General features: G+C 36.6%; 1 protein-coding gene and 1 long non-coding RNA gene across 2 annotated transcripts in view; one reads left to right on the top strand and one right to left on the bottom strand.

Moving 5' to 3' along the window:
• Positions 1–21154, bottom strand: part of LOC109083344 — a 65599-nt gene extending 44445 nt beyond the window's left edge. The window contains exons 1-4 of the long non-coding RNA XR_006155437.1: positions 20834–21154; positions 20143–20305; positions 19763–20002; positions 19174–19313 (exon numbers count right to left, since the gene is read on the bottom strand). This is a non-coding gene — a long non-coding RNA (uncharacterized LOC109083344). The remainder of the gene's footprint in view (positions 1–19173; positions 19314–19762; positions 20003–20142; positions 20306–20833) is intronic.
• On the top strand, positions 8917–14664 carry LOC109048245 (transcriptional repressor scratch 1-like). The gene is made up of 2 exons (XM_042729872.1): positions 8917–9584; positions 12567–14664. The coding sequence occupies exons 1-2, from the start codon at positions 9437–9439 to the stop codon at positions 13349–13351; spliced, it is 933 nt and encodes a 310-aa protein (XP_042585806.1). The 5' UTR covers positions 8917–9436; the 3' UTR covers positions 13352–14664.
• Positions 21155–22184: the final 1030 nt, after the last annotated feature.

Consider the following 22184-nt stretch of genomic DNA (forward strand, 5'->3'; position numbering starts at 1 on the left):
AGCAGCAAATCAGCATATTAGAATGATTTCTGATGGATCATGTGACACTGAAGACTGCTGAAATTTCAGCTTTGCCATTACAGGAATCAGTTATATTTTAAGTTATATTCAAAATTGTAATAATATTTCACAATGTTATGTTTTTTACTATATTTTGATCAAATAAATGTTGCCTCTGTCAGCATAAGAGACTTCTTTCAAAAGAGTAGTGTATGAGGTGAATATAAAAATGTACAGTGAAATAAAATGTGAATGATCCAACTTTAACACTGTTTTTTTTTTGCTAACGTTTACGTCAAACCGATCTAATGATATGGAAACTTAATGGTTTGATGGAACTGACGTTAATTACCTTCTTAATATTTTTAAATCATGAGGCTCATGATAATGTAACCGGTAATGAAGCGCAAATCAACACCACATTACACACACCTGAACTAAAGTGCCAGTTTTCACTGATATTTTTGCAACCTTGCTATCTCTCTATTATGCTGGTGAAGGAATCCATTATTACGCATAGTGGTGTTAATACAGCTACTGCACTTTTACAAGGCAAATAAACTGCCAAAAAACAGGGAGAATGAAAGGAGAAGACTTAACAAGTACAGCTCACTGAACCTCAAATAACCCCTAAGACTATACAGACATCTCCCACATTCACAGGATCATCACTAGCATTAAAAACGTTGAACTTCTCTGTCTCTGACTATGCTTTCAATCCTGTATGTCTCTGTCTTCCTCCATTTATTTTCCAACCTTCTTCTCTCTCCTTCCATTCATTCATCTCTTCCTCCATTCTTTTACTCCTTCCATCTCATCCTGCTGATTTATGATTTTTACCCACGTCTGGAATGGACACTAGCAGCCTTCACATAATAAGGATGGAGAGAGTGTCCATTTGGACCAGAGCCAGCCAAACACTATGAGCCCATCACCATGGTAACCTTCAGAGAGATCCTCACCTTTCACAAGTCACTTCTGCTGTCATTGAGTTTTATGATGTTCATCTCTCTTTCTCTCTCACGCTTTTCTAAACCTGCACTGTCACAGCACAAGGAAATTTGCACGAAATCAACAAGCTGCCATGAAAGCCTTGACCCCTGAACCATAACAATTAACTACGTTCCAGGCTGGCATAGAAAAGTTTATTTCACTTCATTATAGGTGAAGGGTGTCATTTCTGTGACATTTCTGTGATCCTAAAATGGAACCCATTTTAAATCCTGTTTAAAACACCTGTCTTCTATTAAAGCCACACTTAAAAATAAATTGAAACTGCATTAGATGACAAAATGCAGATGATGTCTAGATATGCAGTTCAAAATTATCTTTAAGAAAGCACAGGCTCCCAATCAATCAAGCAACAAATGAATGAAATACTGTTCAAAGTCACAAAGTATCACAAAATCATATTGAGGAGCCTGAGCTCTTTATAAATGAAGAGTTATATTATAGATTTTAAGAGTTTACAAATAAAATAAGTACAGAATTGAAGATTTAATTGAAGTTTGAATTTTATTAATCACTAATGAATCATGATGATCTATGCCAACAAACTTGCAAATGTATGATAAAATCTAAATTTAAGTAATACCACCCAATTTCAATCATAGGTGAACAAGATATTTAAGTTTATGTAAAACATGATCATTTAGTTTATGCATAGATGTATTGTTATGATTAGTTAGTAACATTTTTCAAAATATCTTTTTGTGTGCAGCAGAAGAAAGAAATTTATACAAGTTTGGAACAACTTGAGTGTGAGTAAAATGATCACAGACTTTTCATTTTTTGGCTGAACTATCCCTTTAATACTTTCTGACTTTCCTTACCAAATTTTATATCGCAAGGTCAATAAAGAAAAAGAACAAAGTGCATATAATTCAGGACAATGACAAAAGAGGGATTTTCACATTCAGGCCATTATTTGCCTCCCGGCTCGTTTTCACTGACCCACTGCTGTTTATTCTACCTCACTGCTCTTTTGTCATGCCATAACACCCAAACTCCTCACCTGGAGCTGAAGGCTGACAGCACATCACGCTCCCCCACGGGCTTGTGCTCACCATGAGTCTAAACTTTGCATCGGTCAGGTTTCTGCTGCGTGCTGGCTGCAGCTTTCACATGTTGCACAAGTCCAGCAGAGTTGTGCAACACAGTCAGATCTGACAACAGCTGTCATACTCCGCAAGGTCACCCTGAGCCCAAACAGCCGATATTTCAGCTTATGTGCTAAAAAAACAATCCAAGTTGTGCAGAAAGATGAACCTTTGAATAAACATGATTAAAGATGCTAAATATTTTTACTCTGAGCGCTGGAAGGCAATCATGTTCATACATATTTATAAAGCTCCATTTCCATTTTCATTTAAGAGAAAGAAACAGAGTGACCTGAACTAGATAAGGAGGAAAACTGAGCAGGATACACTAAGCTTCTACTGAGAATATATGTGTGTATGAGAGAGAAAGAAAGAGAAAGAGAGAGATCTCTGTCTGATGTAGTTTTGATGTCATTGTGTCATGCAATATTTACAGTGCTTCCAAAGTCAAAATAACAAAACATAAATGTCATTCAAACTTCACACACACACACACACACACACAAAAACCTGGAAAAGGCTATTCATTCTGGATTAAGGTTATAGGCCAGCTGGTTTTAAGCGACTGGTCTACTTTTCGCAATCACATACTGCAGCTTTAATGTAACTGCCTAAAGCCTAAAATGCCTCCTTATACAAAGAAATCACACATATGAAGACATTTACAAAGGTTGACCTTAATGCTTCAGATGCAGGGAGAGAGAAAAAGTGGCTGAGGGATTGAAAAGAGATGTTTTGAAATGGTATAGATCAGAAATGATGCACTGACCTTTCTTTCTCTATGCACTCTGGAAAGCTTTTGAATACTTTTTTGACAAATCTGAAATAAAGGCTCAATACAGGATGTTTTTCCTCCTCTGTCAACGACTTCACATGGAACATAGAAATATGACTAATAAAGCGCTCTAATGTGCTCCTGGGTGGTGCAGTAATTAATCTTATGCCTGACCAAATCAGTGATGTTTCCAGGGTCATAATCAGGTTCATCTGAGCCTCAGTCACACATGTCAGAATTTGGTGAGAATGCTGATGAAAAAAGCATAAAGGCACCTGTTATAACCCATAAAATTACTAAAGGAACATTCATAAATTCCTCACAGCAGGTAATGCACACGTTTGAGGGACACAGAGCTTCAGGTCCACAACAGGAAGTGTCCTTCAAAGACAATATGTGTCTCTCTTCTTTTAAAAGTGTAAATTAATGCTCAAGATTATTTACAGCCACAACAACAATATAGCAGACAGCTGAGGTTTTTTACATTCCTATCCCTTTAGCACTGGATAAAATTGTTTTAATTCACACACACACACACACACACACACACACACACACACACACACACACACACACACACACACACACACACACACACACACACACACACACACACACACACACAAACGCACCAAGCGTTCAGCATCAGGCAATCTGTGTGGTGTTTCTCATCCCCTAAACCCCGTCTCCCTCTCTTTCCTCCTCCCTTGCTACCCTTTGTTAGGTTCCAGCAGATGGATGTGGGAACAAAGAGCCCCCCTTCTTTGCCACCCTACCCCCATCACACACTCAAACACAACACACACTCATCACATATTCTGCAGGATGCTTCAGTTCAGACCGATTGACTAGATAACAGCACCACTCTCGTCTGGACGCTTACACCATCTTTTACTCTCTCTTCCCTCTATTTAGCTCTTTAAGTGTGTGTGTGTGTGTGTTTTGGGTAGCAGGTGTATAGATCTCTAGGTTCAGTGGGTCAGTCTCCAATAAAATCAAGAAGATTGAAGTCAATTTGCTCATTGACAAGCTGCAAATCAACACCAGAACAAAACTGAGAGGATCAGAACCAGCCCACCAGAACTCTAGTCTGATCTCAGTGTCATTTTGGGCACAGATTAATATTCCACATTTCCCTACTTGTGTATTTATATTAGTAATTATTAGTTGACACCGTACAGTCTCAAACAATGATATAAACCATGCATATTAAATGCAATAGTCACTTTTGATCAATTTAATCCTGAATAAAAGTATAAATTTGTTTAGAAAAATCTTACTGGCCCCTAACTTTTAAATGACAGTGTATATGATTTTTAAATAAGTACAATTTAAGGGACAAACATGAGGTTTATGTCAAAATTGGTGACCCCAAACATAAAAATAGTCAATCTGAATAGATTATGTGGGTTCAAGTCTATTTGGCTTTTATGAGCTGAGGTGCACTGATATTTTTTAGGTGTTAAGAAAGGTGTTTTAAGACAAAAATTAAATAACCTTCCAGACCCCGAGGGAGTTCTAGAATTGGAAGAGTTGTTCTGGGTCTGTAATGATGACGCTTTCTTTGCAGGCTGGCTGAGCAGAGAAGAATCTCCAGACTCAGACACTTAATCTAGTGCTTCTGACTGTTCCAAGTTGCATCAAAGAAGTTCGTAAACAAAATTCTGCACTACTTTTTTTAAAATGAGATCCTTTAGGTGCTAAAGTTGACACGATGTGTAACACCGGAAAACGAAATATTGTGTAAATGTACAGCTATGAAAGCAGAAGGAAATGTGATGAAATGGTGCGTCTAGTGCGTGGGAAGAGTTAGAGTGTCGTTTAAATGGGTTATTCAGGGTTTAGGATTTGAATAGATCATATTTAACTAAGAGGCCCATTAGACGTGCCATCAAGAGCTTCTGCCTGGTGCTTCTGTGATACATAAAGGCACCTGCGTCCAACACCCCATTATTTAACTCCCTCCCACCCGACTCCAGAATCCTGTTTAAATATTGAGCAGGAACTTAAGTGTAATTTGGCTGAGTGCAGGCATTGCTGAAGGGTCCTTCATTCTCTGAAGACGTTTTGAGAAGGAACTAACGGCATCACTTATGTATGTAACATCTCAGACCCAACACAAAAAAAGAGCTGAATTAACCGCATTTTTGTTGTTTATCAAGATGTCGGGAAATTTGAATGGTAGCTGTTAGTTTACTTTGCAAATGACATTTTAGATCTATTATAAAATTCACTGATGTTAAGATTCTTTCATTTTAAATAAGTATAGCAGCAATGCAGGGAATATCATTTTTATTCAGTTATTTAAATTGAGGTCCTCAATTTGCCTTCAGATATTATTTTGACAATTGTTTTTAATTTATTTAGATTTTTTTTTTGACAAGATTATCTTAAACATTTCCCTACACTGTTTAAAAAAAGTCTAAATAAATTCAAATGATTTCAATTTTAGTACAATTCCAACCAATAATATATATACCAAAGCATCTGAATAATGACCAAAAATAAATTAAAAAAATGATAGAAAGAGACGTACAGAAAGTATAAATCAAAATTTACAAACTGACAAACTCTCGGGTTTCAGTGCAAAGCAACGGGTTTTGGTGTAATTAAAATAATTCCAGCAAAACCTGTTGCTTTGCACTGAAACCCAAGAGTTTGTCAGTTTCGACCAGTTAGATGATGGACATGATGCTGTCAAAGAACTTCGACTTGAAGTGCTCTACAAACAAGAAAAATGAAAATCAATATTACATGCTTTTGTTGAGCAGATGCAACCTAAGAGCAGAAACTCTCTTAGTATTGACAGAGAATATAGAAGGAGAGACGGAGGACAACGTAGAGAAAAAAAGAGCAACAGAGGTAGAAAGAGGGAACTTGAATCTTGAGAGAGAAAGAAGGAGGGTAATTATGTGGAAATGAGCAGCCTCCCAGCATGCTTCTCTCCCTCAGCGATGCAGACAGGAGCCATTTGTCATCTGGCCCCAAAATGGCATCTCTGGAGCCTGTTTTAGAGACTGAGGGATTGAGGGATGCTTTCTTTCTTTAATATCCTGGACTTCTATACTCTCTCTCTTTATCTTTAAACCACTGTCCTCGTATCTCTCAGCCCCAGAGAGGCTCTACTATCCACCAAGACTGAGTGAAGCACAGAGGAAGTGATGTGATGAGAGGTAAAGCCCTTCCACAGGTGTCAATTCTTCTTCACCAGTGACCTCTCCTTCACACAAAGATCAATTATTTCATAATCATTCCATTCAATTAGAATAATTCACACTCATCCAACACTTTTGCATTCTGTATTTCAGAATATATTCTTTTTCATTCATGTCAAATTAAATATGATGGCTAACCTGATTAAGTAAAAAGTGAACTGTCTCTATTTGGTCAATAATGAGAAGCAAAAAGCAATGAAACATTACAATTTGGATCATGGTGAAAAAGCAGAGAAAGCAGAAGCAGAAACCGAGACAGTTTGGGGTCAACATGGCCTGCAATTTACTTTTTATGCTCAAGATGATGAAATACCAAAGAAAGAGTTTTCAGAAAGTCCGGATCTTTTACTGCTCAACAGGGAAAAATGTTGTAATTATGAGCAGGAAAAAAAATCTAAAAAACCTAATCCAGAGTATCACTTAGAAACATTTAAAGGAACCGTGCTGTTTTATGAATTACAAAGTCACAAAACAATGAGAGAATGCAGGATATGAAGAATGAACATGAGAGGGAGAGAGACAGTAATGAGAAGGAAGAAAGAGGAGGAGAGCATCTCCCACCGTGGGTTTTGTGTTTCTCCTTTGAAGAGGGCAAGAAGAAACTTCCGGATAAATGAAACCACAACGGAGGCAAAGAGAATCAGACACCTGCGATCAGAGAAACAGGAAGCATTGCAGAAAGAGTGATGGAGGAAGAAACAGGGATAGAGTGAGATAAAGAGAGGGATGGAGCAAGAGAGAGAGGAAAAAGTAGCCTCATCTGAGGATGAGATAGATGGAGATACTGAGTAAATCCCCCCAAACAATAATCACTGGATGAAACCCAAAGCCTTTCATAGCACGCAGCAGGCAGACCTGATCTGGCCCTCTGGCCCTCAGGCGCTGGGGTGGGGGTGTGGAGGGAACCGCCTGTCCTGGGGCACTGACCAGATGCTCAAATGAAAGATCGGGATTTTTTCTCTTTGTGTGAACGAGGTTGGGGGGGTTTCACTTGTTGATAATTTCAGTGATTTTGACAGATTATTAAGATTATTGCAACAAATGGATGATTATAAAAATGTAAATATATCTAATGTATACACAGATAAATGTAAATAAATATGCAAATAAATAATTTAATAAGTAAGATCATTAATAATACATATATGTAAATATGTATACATTAATAATATTTATATGAGCTAATATTATATCAATAGTCATACTATTATACAGAATCTGAATTATGCACATATAGAACATATACTGTTCATTATTTTTATATTATTTAATATTTGTAATATATATAAAGTAACAGCTGCAATAAATGTAAATGTATAAAGTATGCAGATCTACTTAAATATATGCAAAATAAACAAGTTATATATATATATATATGTATATATGAAACATTAATATTAATGTGTTTTAATAATATGATTATAATGTAACCTTTTATAAATATAATTATGAAGAGAGAGATTTTTTAATAATAATGCAAACATAAAAATAACGTGCTTTTATTATAAAATAGTTAAAATAATTTTTTATCTTATTTTATTTAATATTTATATTTATATTTCAATGCATGTGCATATACAAAATATTATAAATAAATGTTTTAAATAATATTATGGCAATCTGAAATAATATAATAAAAATATTAAAATTATCCTAAATATATCGAATATGTGTGTGTATAATAATTATTTTAGACAACTGGTCAGAGGGAGAGAAAGAGAGAGCGAGAGTGGCGTGTGGTGGATTCAGACACTTCATTAAGTGAATGGGGGGCCAGTTTGAGAGACTCCCACTTGCTTTACATGTGAGCACAAAGACATGAAGAACATAAAGAGTGCAGCATGCAGGCAGATGCCGACATCATCCTGTCCTGTGAAGCTCCATTCATAGTAACTGTGGCCTGCACTTATCATCATTGTGCACACTGATAATGTGTGTGTGTGTGTGTGTGTATGTGTGTGTGTGTGTGTGTGTGTGTGTGTATGTGTGTGTGTGTGTGTGTACAACATACAGTACTGGAGATCTGGTCCAAAATTGCATTGATTCATAAAGTCTACCATTTCTCCACATAACAGTTATCATCCTTTACTACTGTCTAAGATTCTGCACAAAGTTAAAACTGTTGTTATTATTAACTAAAACTTTAAATTGAAATAAAGCTTAAATAAAATAACATTCATATTAAAAAAACTTAAACTTAGAAAAATTTAATTCAAATGAGAAATGCTGCTTTGACAAATAACTGAAATGCTAAAGTACTGTAAACTTAAAATTATTAAAACTAAAATTGAAACAAAATGAACTAAATCTATATAGAAAAAACACTGATAAAAATGACAAATGCACATAACAAAATAATCAAAACAAACTAAAATTAAAAATAAAAATAAAAAAATAAAAGCTAGCACTGAGTTAAGTATATAATAACTGTGTTTGTAATGGCAAGGTCCTGGGTTCGAAACCCAGAAAACACACAAATGCACTGCTTACTGCCAAATGCATATAAACATAAACACACACAAATGTAGTTGACAGTGCAGATTTACAGAAGTAACAGTAACGAGTACAGCTTGCCAGCATTTGACATGACTGTCAGTGAGACAGATGGGACAGAAGACGCGGAACGGAACCGAACAGAATGTACGCTGGTTGTTGTATCAACTAATTTCAAGACTGTGTGACATTTCAGGCCTTTCCTTCTCTTTTTCCCTTTCTCTCTCTCTCTCTCTCACAGAATGGGGGTGTTTGGGAAGGGGAGGGAGCGTATCAGAGGGGGGTCTGTCTGTCTGCGTGTGTGAAGGCACAGACGGTTCAGTAGTAATGTGATGTGTGTCCCGAGGGATGTTTGATGGATTAATGCTGAGCAGCTCCATTGCGATGTACCACCTGATCTTACTCCCACCGTCTGCCTCTATAAAACCTGCCTGACTGCTGATCTCAGCTAGTCTCTCAGTCTCTCCTCTCTCTGTCTGTCTGTCTTTCTTTCTTCTTATCTCTCTCTCTTCTCTATCTCTTCCTCCTCGCAGCCGCCTCCACTGCAGGCCAGGAGCTATCCAGTGCTGAACAAGTGAATTTTTTCTTTTTTTCAGCAGCGTAAGCGGGGGTGTGTGTGTGTGTGTGTACAGTAGCAGGCACACACACACAGTATTGTACCATCAGACATCTCTCTCTTCTCCTGCGTGCTCTTCATTTTTTCTTTATCTAGTCACCGTTTTTTTTTTAGTTTCTGGGACGTGGATCTTTTTTTATACACTGGATTTCATTCAGGACGATTTTCACCAGGGTTTTTTTCTGTCTGCGGCCGATGTGAAGGATTTCTGGTGCGTCTGTGCGACTGTGTGTGAACCATGCCTCGCTCATTCCTGGTGAAGAAAATCAAACTGGATGATTTCTCCTCGTCTCCTGTGTCAGCATCTAACCATCATCACCATCATCATCTCGATGACTCCTTCACACGCTCTCGCTCCAGCCTGGGCGTCCGGCTTTGCGAAAACGGTGAGTGTGATGCCTAAGTATATTTTTAAATACAGATACAGTAGCTTCTCTTCATGTGCTTGATGTTCCCAAATGGTTAGCTTACAAAAAATATCTGTAGTGTGTTTCGAACATTGTGCGTAGAGTCCAACAGATGTTACATAAAGCTTTCCGTTCTGTCGCGAACTAATCCGTAAAACCCTCCATCCTTTCACCCCCAGCCCTGTCCTCCATTGTGCCCCCACAGACTTTGTTTTTGTTTTTTTGACTCATGCCGACACAAATCAGGTCATGCAGCGCGATCAGCTTATGTGAATATGAAGCCATATGAAGAAGGCTTGATACCAGTTGGTTGTGTGTAACAGCTAATGCTAACGCTAACACGCTGCTTTGTGGGGCTGATGTGTTTGTCCTTAGCTGATACTGCCCTTGAGTTTCGGTCCAAACCCTCCCCCCTCCCAACAGCACTCTCTCTTTCTCACTCTCCTCCCCCATCCTCCTTTTCTGCCTCATCTCACTATTTCTCTTTTTCACTCTCCTGCTTCCGGGTACATGAATCTAAGTGGTGGAGGGGGAGGTAAGGTTTCAGCCATCATTGACGCCACTGGAGACATCCGAGGACTATACTGTACGGCTCGAAGCAGAACGATTGAGATGAAAAGAAAGAGAAGCTGGAGGCAGTGCTGACTTTTGTCACATGATACAGCAGCAGCATGCACATGCACAATAGGGCAAATAGCATCACGCACACAGAGTAAAGCCCAGCATCCCTGTGCGGACAGGCTGAGCTAAACTGAGCTATTCTAGAGAGACTAGAGGGAGTCCAGAGAGCTCTGTGTCCTCACAGACAGATTTCGGCAGCAGATGTGTGGCTCTCTCTGCCCTACTAGGGTGTTTTTCACAGATAAGCGAGATAAGACATGAGGGATATCTTCCCACCTGTTACAAAAAAAAAAAAAAAAACCACAACAGACTGTTTATCTGATTTTGGGTCATTGCAAGATTACATGAACTTTTAAAGCTGTGCTGCTCCCTTTAAAATTACATTCAGCTGTTATTAAATTTGATTGCATTGTATTTTCATAGGCAATAACAACATCGGAAACACACATTCATTCTTTATTTTATGCATTTTCCCTTGATGGTTCTGTATAATAATTTGCAAACGGTTCCTGTAATTACACATTATACATAAGACATTGTTGCTGCATCTTGAAGGTCGAGCATCAGGGCTCTTTAAACAAAGGACAAACAACTCCAACCTTCCTGTCAGCCAATAATGTAACCCTAAAATATTTTACATCAGAATGTCATAATTACTACAACTATTGTTGATTCTATTAATATTACTAAATTATGGACAGTTTCTTATATTATCAATTGAATTATAATTATATTCACAATATTATTTAATTCTAACTAATTCTACTTATATCTATTATTTCAAATTTGGTGCTGTTATTTTATTAGGAATATTGCATAACTGAATTACTTATTTTATATTATTGAGTGTATTACTATATTACAGTTATATTCAGATTATTTATACTATTTATTCAAACTGTGTAAGCTTCTTTCTTTCTTTCTTTGCTTATACCACAGTTTTACTTTGGTAACAATACCTATAGTCAGATGTTCTGACAGAAAAAATATGATTATGAAAAACCCCTAAGACAATGTGTGGACAATGTAGTTATATATCCCAAATAACATCCTCTCAGTCTCTCTACTGATCCTGTTGATCTTTCTCCTGGCCAGCTGCATCCTTATTGCTCACTGCTGTCTTCAGTCTAACTGTATAACTAGCTTACACAGATACTGCACTGCATTAAATGCCTTTTGGGTTTCCCTTTTAGCACACAGATTTAATTATAAACATTTTGTTGAAGCCATGGCACCTTGGAAGGTGTATTACGTAGGTGGAATTCCAATGGCAATAAACGCGTCTGAACCCCACGGCTGCCAGAAATCCTTTTAGCAGCTCCTGAATGACCCTCACGATGCATTAAGACTCACTCTTCATGGTCAGAGGGCTCCATAATCAGTTTAGAGAAGTTAGGAGGAGTTTATTTGCTTCAGCAGATAGAAAGGTAATGAGATGTCCTGTATTAGGAAATACATTTGTAATATACTTCAATGTTTGGAACAATTTCAGTGTTTTGAAATCTGGGAAAGAGCTTTGGTTCTCTTCAGAGAGAAGTGAAAGTGTTTTGTAAAGTCCAGATTTCCTTAAAACGGTTCAATTCCATTCATAATGTCAGCCTCTCTTTACTTCCACTTTTAACAGATTATGCTGTGCATAGTGGACAAATAAACACAAAACTTTAAGGAAGGCCTCAGATAATCGCATCAAAGCAAACGAGAGTCTGAGTGGCTTCTTCATCTCAAGGAGAGAAAGAGAGACACTTATGCTTCCACCACAGTTAACCTGCTTAATTAGCCATTAACCATGTTAAAACCCTTTGGGTCTCAATCTCACACACACACACACTTACATGAATGAGCTATGCAGTAGTCCTTAAACAGCCATCAGAAACTATGGAAGCCCATTTGCACCTCATAGCAAAAAATAAGTAAGTTTAAAACCAGAAATAACATCACAAATGCGAGATATAAAGCCATCCTATGAAATATAAACTCTCATTTGACATACTAAGTCACATTGCAATATGTTAAGTCACAATTGTGAGTTCATATTGTGAAAACAAATTTGCAATGTTGAGATAAGAAGTCATATTATGTCAAATTAAATAAAAATGAATGAATGAATAAATTAATAAAAAGGTAATTTGAAAATTAAAAAAATAAAATCTGTAGAGAAAATTGGTTTCCATCATACAAACTATATCACTGAAACAGGTATTTGTTTTGTTGTGTCAGACATTCACATTGTGTCTGTAGTGTACTTCATCTGTGTATTTAATTGCTTTACACCTTGAGTTCAGTGTAGAAGTGAAAGGTCAATGAGTTAATAACCTATTCATGTTCTCTGCTCTGCTGCAGGGTACATCCAGGATTACATCAGCTCTCCTGAATACACAGAGGAGAAGCAGGCCGACATGAAGCTAAGCTCAGATCCACTGTACTCCCCAGTCAGCAGCGGAGGGGGGGAGCACTGCCAACCAGACCTGGAGCACCCGGACAGCCCCCAGTCTGGCCTCACGGCCCGCGGATACTTCAGCAGCGAGAGCGAATCTCTCAGCGAGGGCTACACCATGGACGCGTTCTTCATATCTGACGGCCGTTCAAGGAGGAAGGGAGAGGTCGCAGAAGCAAGTAAAGTTGCCGATGATGAGAAAGAAGTGGCGGCGGTGAACAACGGAGGTCCCCGACACACCTGCAACGAGTGCGGAAAGACCTACGCCACTTCATCCAACCTGAGCCGACACAAGCAGACCCACCGCAGCCTTGACAGCAAGATGGCACGCAAGTGTCCCACCTGCAACAAGGTTTACGTGTCCATGCCGGCACTGGCCATGCACATCCTCACTCATGACCTCAAGCACAAATGTCACGTGTGCAGCAAAGCGTTCAGCCGGCCCTGGCTGCTTCAGGGGCACATGCGATCGCATACGGGAGAAAAACCCTTCGCCTGTGCCCACTGCGGGAAAGCCTTTGCCGACCGGTCCAACCTACGAGCACACATGCAGACGCATTCGGCCTTCAAACACTACAGCTGCAAGCGCTGCAATAAGACCTTTGCGCTGAAGTCCTACCTGAACAAGCACTACGAGTCCGCCTGCTTCAGAGGCTCCGGAGACGAGGACGAGTCTGGCTCCGAGATTTAACAAAAGAGAAAAGATGAAGATGAGTCAACGCTCTCAAAAATCCCCCCACAGACTCCCTTCACAGACCCCACTTTCCCTTTTTTAGAAAGCAATATTTTCACCAAGAAAAAAACCAAACCAACCCAATAATAAGAAGACAATAATGAATAGATGCTGGATTTTTTTCTTTGGTAAAAAAAGACCCTCTCATATAGACGCGTACAATTATGAGGCCTGGCATGCAAATTTTTATGAACATAATAATATTAATAACGATAGTAATAATATTTAGATTCCTGATGTTTTATAGTAAATCATAAAAAGACATAAAAAAGGACAGCAACAGGTTTGTGCTTTTTGAGAAATTAAATCAATTTGTATTTTTATGCTGCTCTTTTATTTTGAATTCTTTTGCAACTGCCAACATGAACTTTTTATGAAAATGTGAATAATGACAGTATTTGCAAAAAAGAAAAAAAAAAAGATTGTAGACCTCTGAAAAGGTACAAACTTTTGTTACACTTTTGGTATTTTATTTATAATTGTTATTTTTATATTCAAAGTTTCCTGCAGTTTCTTGGTTCCAATATTTATTTGTTTATTTATTTATTGTGCCAATCATGTCCAGTAACTATTCGAGGAGAGCGACCACCACTCTGTGTTTACCATACGGAGGAAACAGCACTCAAGACTAAACATTTCAATGATCTCCAAACATTCGAAACATTCAAAATACAGACGACAGGGACTTTCAACAACATCTCTGCTCGCTCTGCTGAGCTTCCTCACACTAAAACAGACTGCATGTGGTTCAGATGCCTGGAGCTCCGCCCCTTGTCTTCCTGCTCCATGATTACCTCACCCAGAGGCAGGTATGACCTCTAACCTCTGCTCTGTCCACGCTCTCAAAGAGCCCATCACACAAACCTCATTTCTACCATTCCAGTATTGTTGAGTATTTATGTATTTATTTATGCACTATTTTCATTTTCTTATTTATTTCATGTGTATTTATTTATTTATGTACCTATCTATCTACTTATTTATTTATTTATTTGGTTGATTATTCTCTGTGTTATTGGATACTGAACTGCCGTTGACCTTTTAAGATGCTGCTCTTTAATGAAAATCTTTATATGCATGATTCAGCTGTAGAGGGATTTTATTCTTTTTTTTTGAGAGGGATGGTATGCAGTGTTTGAAAGCAGATGAATTCAGGTGTGATGCTTTGTTTAATGGGCAATAATTCTTCTTAGGTACAGCAACTTGTATAATCACAGCTGTCCTGTTAGCAGTCAATGTAGGGCAATAAACAAAAACCTCCTTACTCTCTCAAAGGTCATTCTCTCCATTTCGTCATTTCTAGAACTCCATTTCTTGCTAAGACCATCCAGAATGTCTACATATGGTGTGTATGTGTGACTCCACCCACATTTGTGACATCACAGTTCATCTCATTGCCAAATGCCAAACAATTTAGTAATCGAGAAATCTCTTTTACAGGTGAACACCAACAAAAACATACATTAATATTAGTGCTGTCAAATGATTAATCGTGATTAATCGCATCCAAAATAAAAGTTTTTGTTTACATAATATGTGTGTGTATACTGTGTGTATTATATATACATACAAACACATGTATTTAAGACAAATATGTTATGTTTATATATTAAATATATTCATATATAACATGAAATATAATAATATAAATGTATATAAATATTTTCAAAATATATACTGTATATGTGTGTATATATATATGCATAATAAATATACACAGTACACACACATATATTACGTAAACAAAAACTTTTATTTTGGATGTGATTGTTTGACAGCACTTGAAAGTGCAAATCGAAGTTGACAGATAATACAATTCTTGTTCTTTTTGCACTTACAAATTTGAAACATTTAAAAAAAAACATTTTAATAAGAAAATCAGCAGCAATAAGCCTTTTTCTAACAGAATTTTTACTCTTATCCCAGACTTAATATAACTGTCTTATGTCTCAGCAATAGTTTTGAATGCAATTATAAAAAGACTAACCCGCAGCATGACATATTTCATGAATTTTGCTTTAGCTGTCCAAATAAATCCCATAATAAGATATAATAAGCTCTAATAAGAGTTTCAGTGACATGTAAAATAGAAGTCCCAAATCCTAGACCCAGAAATAATGACCCCCCTGAATGGCCAATCAGGATGGATTATGCAGTTTTTGGGAGAAAGGAGTGCTGGGTTCAGGACAGAGATGAAACAAAATAGAGGCTTTATGGCAGCATTGATGGAAATAGCTGAGCATATGGCTAAACTGGGTTTAAACTGATTAAATTGATCAAAGGTGACATTAAAGACATTTAGAATTTTCCAAAAGATTTCTATTCAAATAAACAATCATTATATTCATCAAAGAATCCAGAAAAAAAAAATATGCCTTTCACAAGAATACTAAGCAGCAATGTTAAATGTTTTCAACACTGATGATAAGTGAAACTGAAAACTGGAGTAAGGCTGCCGAAAATTCAGCGTTGCCATCATAAATTACATTTGAAAATATATTAAATTGAAAATAGTTCTTTTAAATTGTAAAATATTTAATTTAAACATTTTTTTTAAATCTTACTTTTGAACGGTAGCATATATGAAAAATATACAATTGTTATCTAACAGATATATCATGCAAAAATGTGTCCTCTCATTTTAAATATCTGGAGCATATTTTGTGGTATTCTTGTTCCAAATCCTATTCATTTCTGACCCTGGACATTCACCCTGCTTTTTTCCCTAAATCATCCCTTCATATTTCTGACACACCCACAGCTGTGAAGAATCAACAGACTATCTGTTATGAATATCCATCTGGATATTTTCCATTGTAATAAGGCTTGAATTCAGAATCAATTCTAATTATGCAAAGCTTGATGTAATGTAGATGAGCTCTTTTAAATACTATTCCAAAGGACTACCACCATCTCTTTGTTTTAAGAAAATTCATTTTTCCACAAATGTTCAGAAATGTGAGATAACTGAAGAGACTGAGAAAGTGAATGCTTTTTTCCCTGTTTTCCTAAAGCAAGTGTAAATATGTATGTATATAGATCTCAGCAATAATGAGACACCGCATGCGAGCAGATCCCTTTGCTTTTACCTTTTCTGAGCCGTTTAACCCTGGACAGGCTGAACAGGATCAGGGACTTCATTAGCTCATTACCTGCTGTAGCTACCAGCAATATTAACAATGCTAATCATTCTCTCTCTGTTCACCAGGATCTACACATATTTCTTTGTCTTGGTTCCTCTTTTTCTCTCCTGTTTTTTTTCTTTTGTGGAAGTGCCCAGCCTGGCTGAACAATAATATGAAGTGCCAAAAAATAAAGAGTTATTTCCATGACAAAAGCCTTCAGCATATGGTAGGCAACTCACAGTCCTCCATATGGTCCTTGAGAGATTTCAGATTGTCTCTCTTCTTTTCCCTTGCCTTCTCTCTCTATCTTCCTGCCTCCCTGTGTAAAACCGTAAAGATTTTTTCACTTCTGATATTACATTTTGCCTGTTATGAAGGGTAAAGCCAATAGTGATGTTTATGAACAATAAAATCAATAGCACAAGCAGACTGTTGCCTCTTTTTTATTTGGCTAAATGTTTTACTTCCTTTCAAATGAGAGTTTCAAACGTATGAAACGTACACTGAAAGTGCTTTTAGATGCTTTTAGATCCCACTCACGGACCCCTGACCCCAGTTTAAAACCCCTGCATTAGTAGAACTGTGGTTGTAGTCTGTTTTTCTTACTGTTAGATGGATATAAATTCTAATCACAAACACAAGACTACAGCGTCACAAATCAGAATGAATGAGCGACTTCTTCCTGTGTTCCTCCCTGACAATGCCTACACATCTCAGAAATGATCTTGCTGATCTGGGATCAGCTTTTTCTACAAGCATCAGTGCTGTAAATATCATCAGAACATTCAAACTGTAATCAAGTCAGCAGCTAAAGTCACTCTGAAACCTGGGCACATGCATCTGTCCTGGTGCTGTTAAGGCAGTCCAAGTCATTAAATGTTAATGAAACATTGATTTTATGTTACACTCTGGCCTTACTAAGATGCAGCACTCAAGAGCTGAATGAGACTGATTACTGATGCTGAGGGAGAGAGACTGTCATCAGGACAGAGGAGGACTGATGTCCAAGAAACCGGAAACATGAGTTGACCATTATGTCCTTCACTGTCCTACAGTGTTTTAGCATGGCTTTGGTTTCTGCCTGACTGATTGATTTAATGGATGACATTGCTATATTCATTATCTTGTGCTTCTAAAAAGTTAAATATAGAATACGTTTGGCTCTTGGTTTACAACCTTTCATGTACAGGCATACAGTCATAAATTCCATAAACATTGATTGAGAAAAGCACCACCCAACAGTCAGAATAGTAGGTGCTAAATATGTTTTTTTCAATTACTTGGTTACAAACTGTTACACTTACACAAAATTATCTATCCATGATCACATTTAGTAAACATTTACCTTAATATCAACTCATAAATTCAAACCCTGAGCCACCGCTCAGACCAGTACTGATTACGGTTGTTTCATTTTTATATTTTATCAGCATAACAAAGACATATTGTTTTTTTAAATAAAATTGATTTTATAAAATGTAATTCATTTTGAGTTAGGTTATGCCCTTTCTTTCTCCCTTAAGAAGTCCCCTAAATAGTATAAACTTACAAGTAAAACCAGTTTTCATATAGTAGAATTTTAATTGAATTAGACTTAATTATAATTAAATTGTAATGTCATATAAAACCTACAAAATAATTATTTCATTACGTCACATACATTTTACTATATTAAACATAGCTAGAGACCTATATGCACATACTTTCCTTATGAAGGAATATAACATTGGTCAAGGTTTAGTAGTGAGTATCACTCTGAAAGAGGTCAGTGTAACTGAAGTCTTATTGTGGTGATGCTGCCATTAGATTTCATAAGAATCAATTATTAAACACCATCATCTGCAATATTGAACATGCAACCCTAAACCACTCAACTCTCAGTGAAGAGCCGTGATAAAACGCTGTCCTACTGAGCTTTACACTTTACTGGAACATGACGCTGAGGTTTTATTTGCTATCACTGATCCTTATACAAGAAATGAGAACGATGTAAAAAGAGAATTCCAGTGTTTGAGTGCCTTCATATGATGAAATCCACGTGGTGACACTAGTATATGCAAATGTGTGTGTGCATATGCTCTGGCCTCGGATGTATTTAGTAGGCTACAGTAGTTACTGATTACCCTTTAAGAGATAAGAGCACAGGTCTAATCCGCCCCTGACTCTCCCTCACTTGTACATATGGATATTGACCAACACAATGATACTGCTCAGTGTTTCTCAATCCTGCTCCCAGAGGCCTCCCAACACTTCACATTTTAAAAGTGTTACTTGAAACAACTCATTAGTAAAGTGCTCCATCAAAGGGTTTGGCTGGATCTGGTCCCTGGTGGTGAGATACTGTAACTAGACCAGTCTGTTGCCAAAAAGCATCTTTTTCGTACCCTTTCACATTTTGGGGGGTCTCAGAAGCAGAAGTCATCATATAGTGGAGAACAGAAACTACAGCATATATATTATTTGTGTTCCCATTTGCTAACTTTTTTGACAGTTTTATGTTAACGGCATTATTTTCTGTACATGTGCCATATAATACTATGGCGTCTGATAGTACCACAGCATCTGATGCCATCACTGTACCATGGTTTCACCATATATTTTTAGTTAGGGACTGATAATGACTTTTGTGTTGCATATTTGGATGTCAGTACTTACTTGGTATTGTCCTTAGCTTGCAAAAATTCATTGATATGCGTTTCTGATGCCGTGATATCAAAAGGATTCTGATGTTTGCCTGACATCTGCTGGTTATTATGTTTCAATGCAGTCAGATCACAGTTTGTGTATCAGATATCCTACAATCGGGAGCAACAATATTAGTGATGGTTCTTGAAAAATAACAAATACAGCTAATGTGATTAATTTGAGATAACAAGATTTGAAAAATTTGGTAGCGTCGGCATGATATTAATCTATCTTCCAAATGCATATTATTGACCTTACTGTGATCAATTCATTCATTGATGTTCCATTTACTGATCTCATAATTTGTAGTCATAAAAATATCATAACTTGATTATTTAGTCCACTTAAAATCTGCAAGCACACATTCAGATCTGACTCTATTTTTCTGGTTTATTTGCAATACACACACACACACAAAATCTATTGCTACTTCTGTTTCAAAGTCTTTTTTATAATTTAATTGTCATTTCCTTAAAACCACTATATATTTTCAAAACCCGATGGTGCTCATAGTACAATTAAGATAAAACAATTCGCTAAATTTTATTAGTGAACTCACCATATGGCTTTGCAACTACAGATTTGAACTCTAAACGGAGTGGACAGTTTGTCTTCTCACAGAACAAAGTGAATTATCATCTCCTGCTAGCAGTGCCTCATTATCCAGACTTTCTCCCCTTTGCTGATTCTTCTTCTGTGTGTGCCAGCCTGACTGCTCTTGATGTTTTCTGTTGTTTGTGTGGAAACCCATCTGTCTGTTACAGTCTGCTGGCAGTAGGTCCAAACGTCCCTTCTGCTCCTGTCAGAAGAATCAGTTCACAGCTTTTAGAGATCCAAATGTTCATTTTCTTTTCCATTAATGATCCACGGTGAGAGACAGAGTGAGCTGAGCTCCAAAAAAGAAAAAAGAAACAAATAACAAAACAAAGAAAATCTCACCTACTGTAGACAGATCTCATTCCTCATCATGCCAAATCTCCAGTGTACTGCAGAGGTAACGTTACATTTGTTGTAGATTTTCTTGGTTTATGGCAACGGGTATGTTGTCAGGCCAGCTTTTAGACAAATGATTGATCATTTCTGGGAAGACTTTTCTGGCCAGCTTAGAAATAAAATCAGAAATAGCAGAACAACGATTCAGACATCGGACACTATGACATTTTTTGTAAATGATCTCATATTTTAGATTTTGTAAATGATCTCAAACATCATATCTATATAAGATATCTTCACATGTAGATAAAAAAAGAGAGAAATACACAGAGTTTTGAAAACCAAAACCAAAACAACTGAATTAAATCAAGTCATGTACAAAGTAACGTTACGAATATCCAGTTAAACTCAATATGCATTAACGTTACGCAGTTTATGTAACGTCACAGCAATTGACATTTTGTCATAACTAAAAATTAGTCCCTGTCTAAGGAGAAAAAGAGCTGTTTGTGTCTGTTTGAGGACAGAGAGCTCATTCTCTAACATTTATTTTTACCTGTAACGTTATCTATATCATATTAACGTAACGTTACATCAATATTACACTATCAAGAGTGCTGAGGTAATCACAGCCGTGTTAGTATTACATTGCGATATTAATCTTCAACAAACAATACGTTAATATTAAGCAACTTACATTTTAGACACAATATCGCCAGTACTTTGCCTAATTTAGCTGCACCAACAAAAATAATCCAAGCGAAGAAAAGCTAGCCAACCGTTGACCGTTTTGAATCGGTAAATTGAATCAGTGTATTTTGAATGATTCATTCTAGTGAATGATTCAGTGATTCAAACTCATAAGGAACGTCGCTTGTTTCTTGACTGATGGCTCGCTTTTGTTATTATTATTATTTTATTATTCAAATGCTTGGAACAACAACACAGAGAGGCATTCATAACTGAGAGATTTACATATCAAGACTGATTATACTAAAGTTTAATATCACACACTACAACATATGGTACCACATAATAAATGTAAGATAAAAATAAAATAAGATAAAATGACATTAAATAAAATAAAATCAATATTTTGAAAAAAAAAAAAAAAAACGTACATACAATGAAAAAGAAAAAATAGGGAGTAGGAGGCTTATAAACATTATAAAACCAAAATTCTCTAAGAGTATAATCTAAATCCTCTAAAGAATACAAATACCTTGCTTTGCGTCTTATCTCTATTAATGTCTCCAAATATTTTACAAACTCTTCTTTGAAAACATTAATAGAGACAGTTGTTTCGTTCTTTAACGAATCAGTGTTTTGAATGAATCTGCTGAATCAAGATGTGATGACTCACTCATAAAGTGAGTCACTTGTCGCCACCTGCTGGCGTAACGATGTAACCTGCAAAAAGAGTGAATAATATTGAGAAAAAAAGCGATTTCTTTAAGTCATAATAATGAGAAAGTTTCCCATAATTATGACTTAGTTTCTCGAAATAATTAGATACTTTCTCAAACTAATTACTTTTCTCGAAATAATGAAACTTCCTTAAAATATTGAGAAACTTTGTCAAAATAATGACTTATTCTCTTATAATAATGAGAAACTCTTGAAATAATGACTTATTTTCTCTAAATAATAAGAAATGTTCTAAAAAAAAATGACTTATTTTGTCATAGTAATGAGAAACCTTCTCGATATAATGTCCACACATGCGTAACACAAGAGTGACGGCACACTAGTGGCATTTGTTGGTCAAAGCCATGCAGGAAGACCACAAACATCGCTTTGTTCTGTGATCTAAAGTGTATAATCAGTCATTTAATAATGATTTCAGATTAATTATCTGCATGTAGTCTTGTTCATTTGCAGCACTAGTTACTCTCCCAGGTAGTTCATGGCTTCAAACAGATATAGATATTCCAACAAAATCACACGCATTTTATGAAGAAATGAAAACCATTACACATATAAACTTAATGAATAGATGTTCATTTAGAAGATTTGTTCATTTTATTAGCTGTCACTTTCATGCATCA

Source organism: Cyprinus carpio, chromosome B8 (genome assembly GCF_018340385.1).
Source record: "Cyprinus carpio isolate SPL01 chromosome B8, ASM1834038v1, whole genome shotgun sequence".
Lineage (NCBI taxonomy): Eukaryota > Metazoa > Chordata > Actinopteri > Cypriniformes > Cyprinidae > Cyprinus > Cyprinus carpio.

Bases quoted from the DNA above. Each gene is read 5' to 3' on its own strand.
- LOC109048245 (XM_042729872.1), top strand. From the start codon at position 9,437: ATGCCTCGCTCATTCCTGGTGAAGAAAATCAAACTGGATGATTTCTCC. The intron at 9,585-12,566 runs GTGAGTGTGATG...GCTCTGCTGCAG, and splicing joins CGTCCGGCTTTGCGAAAACG to GGTACATCCAGGATTACATC.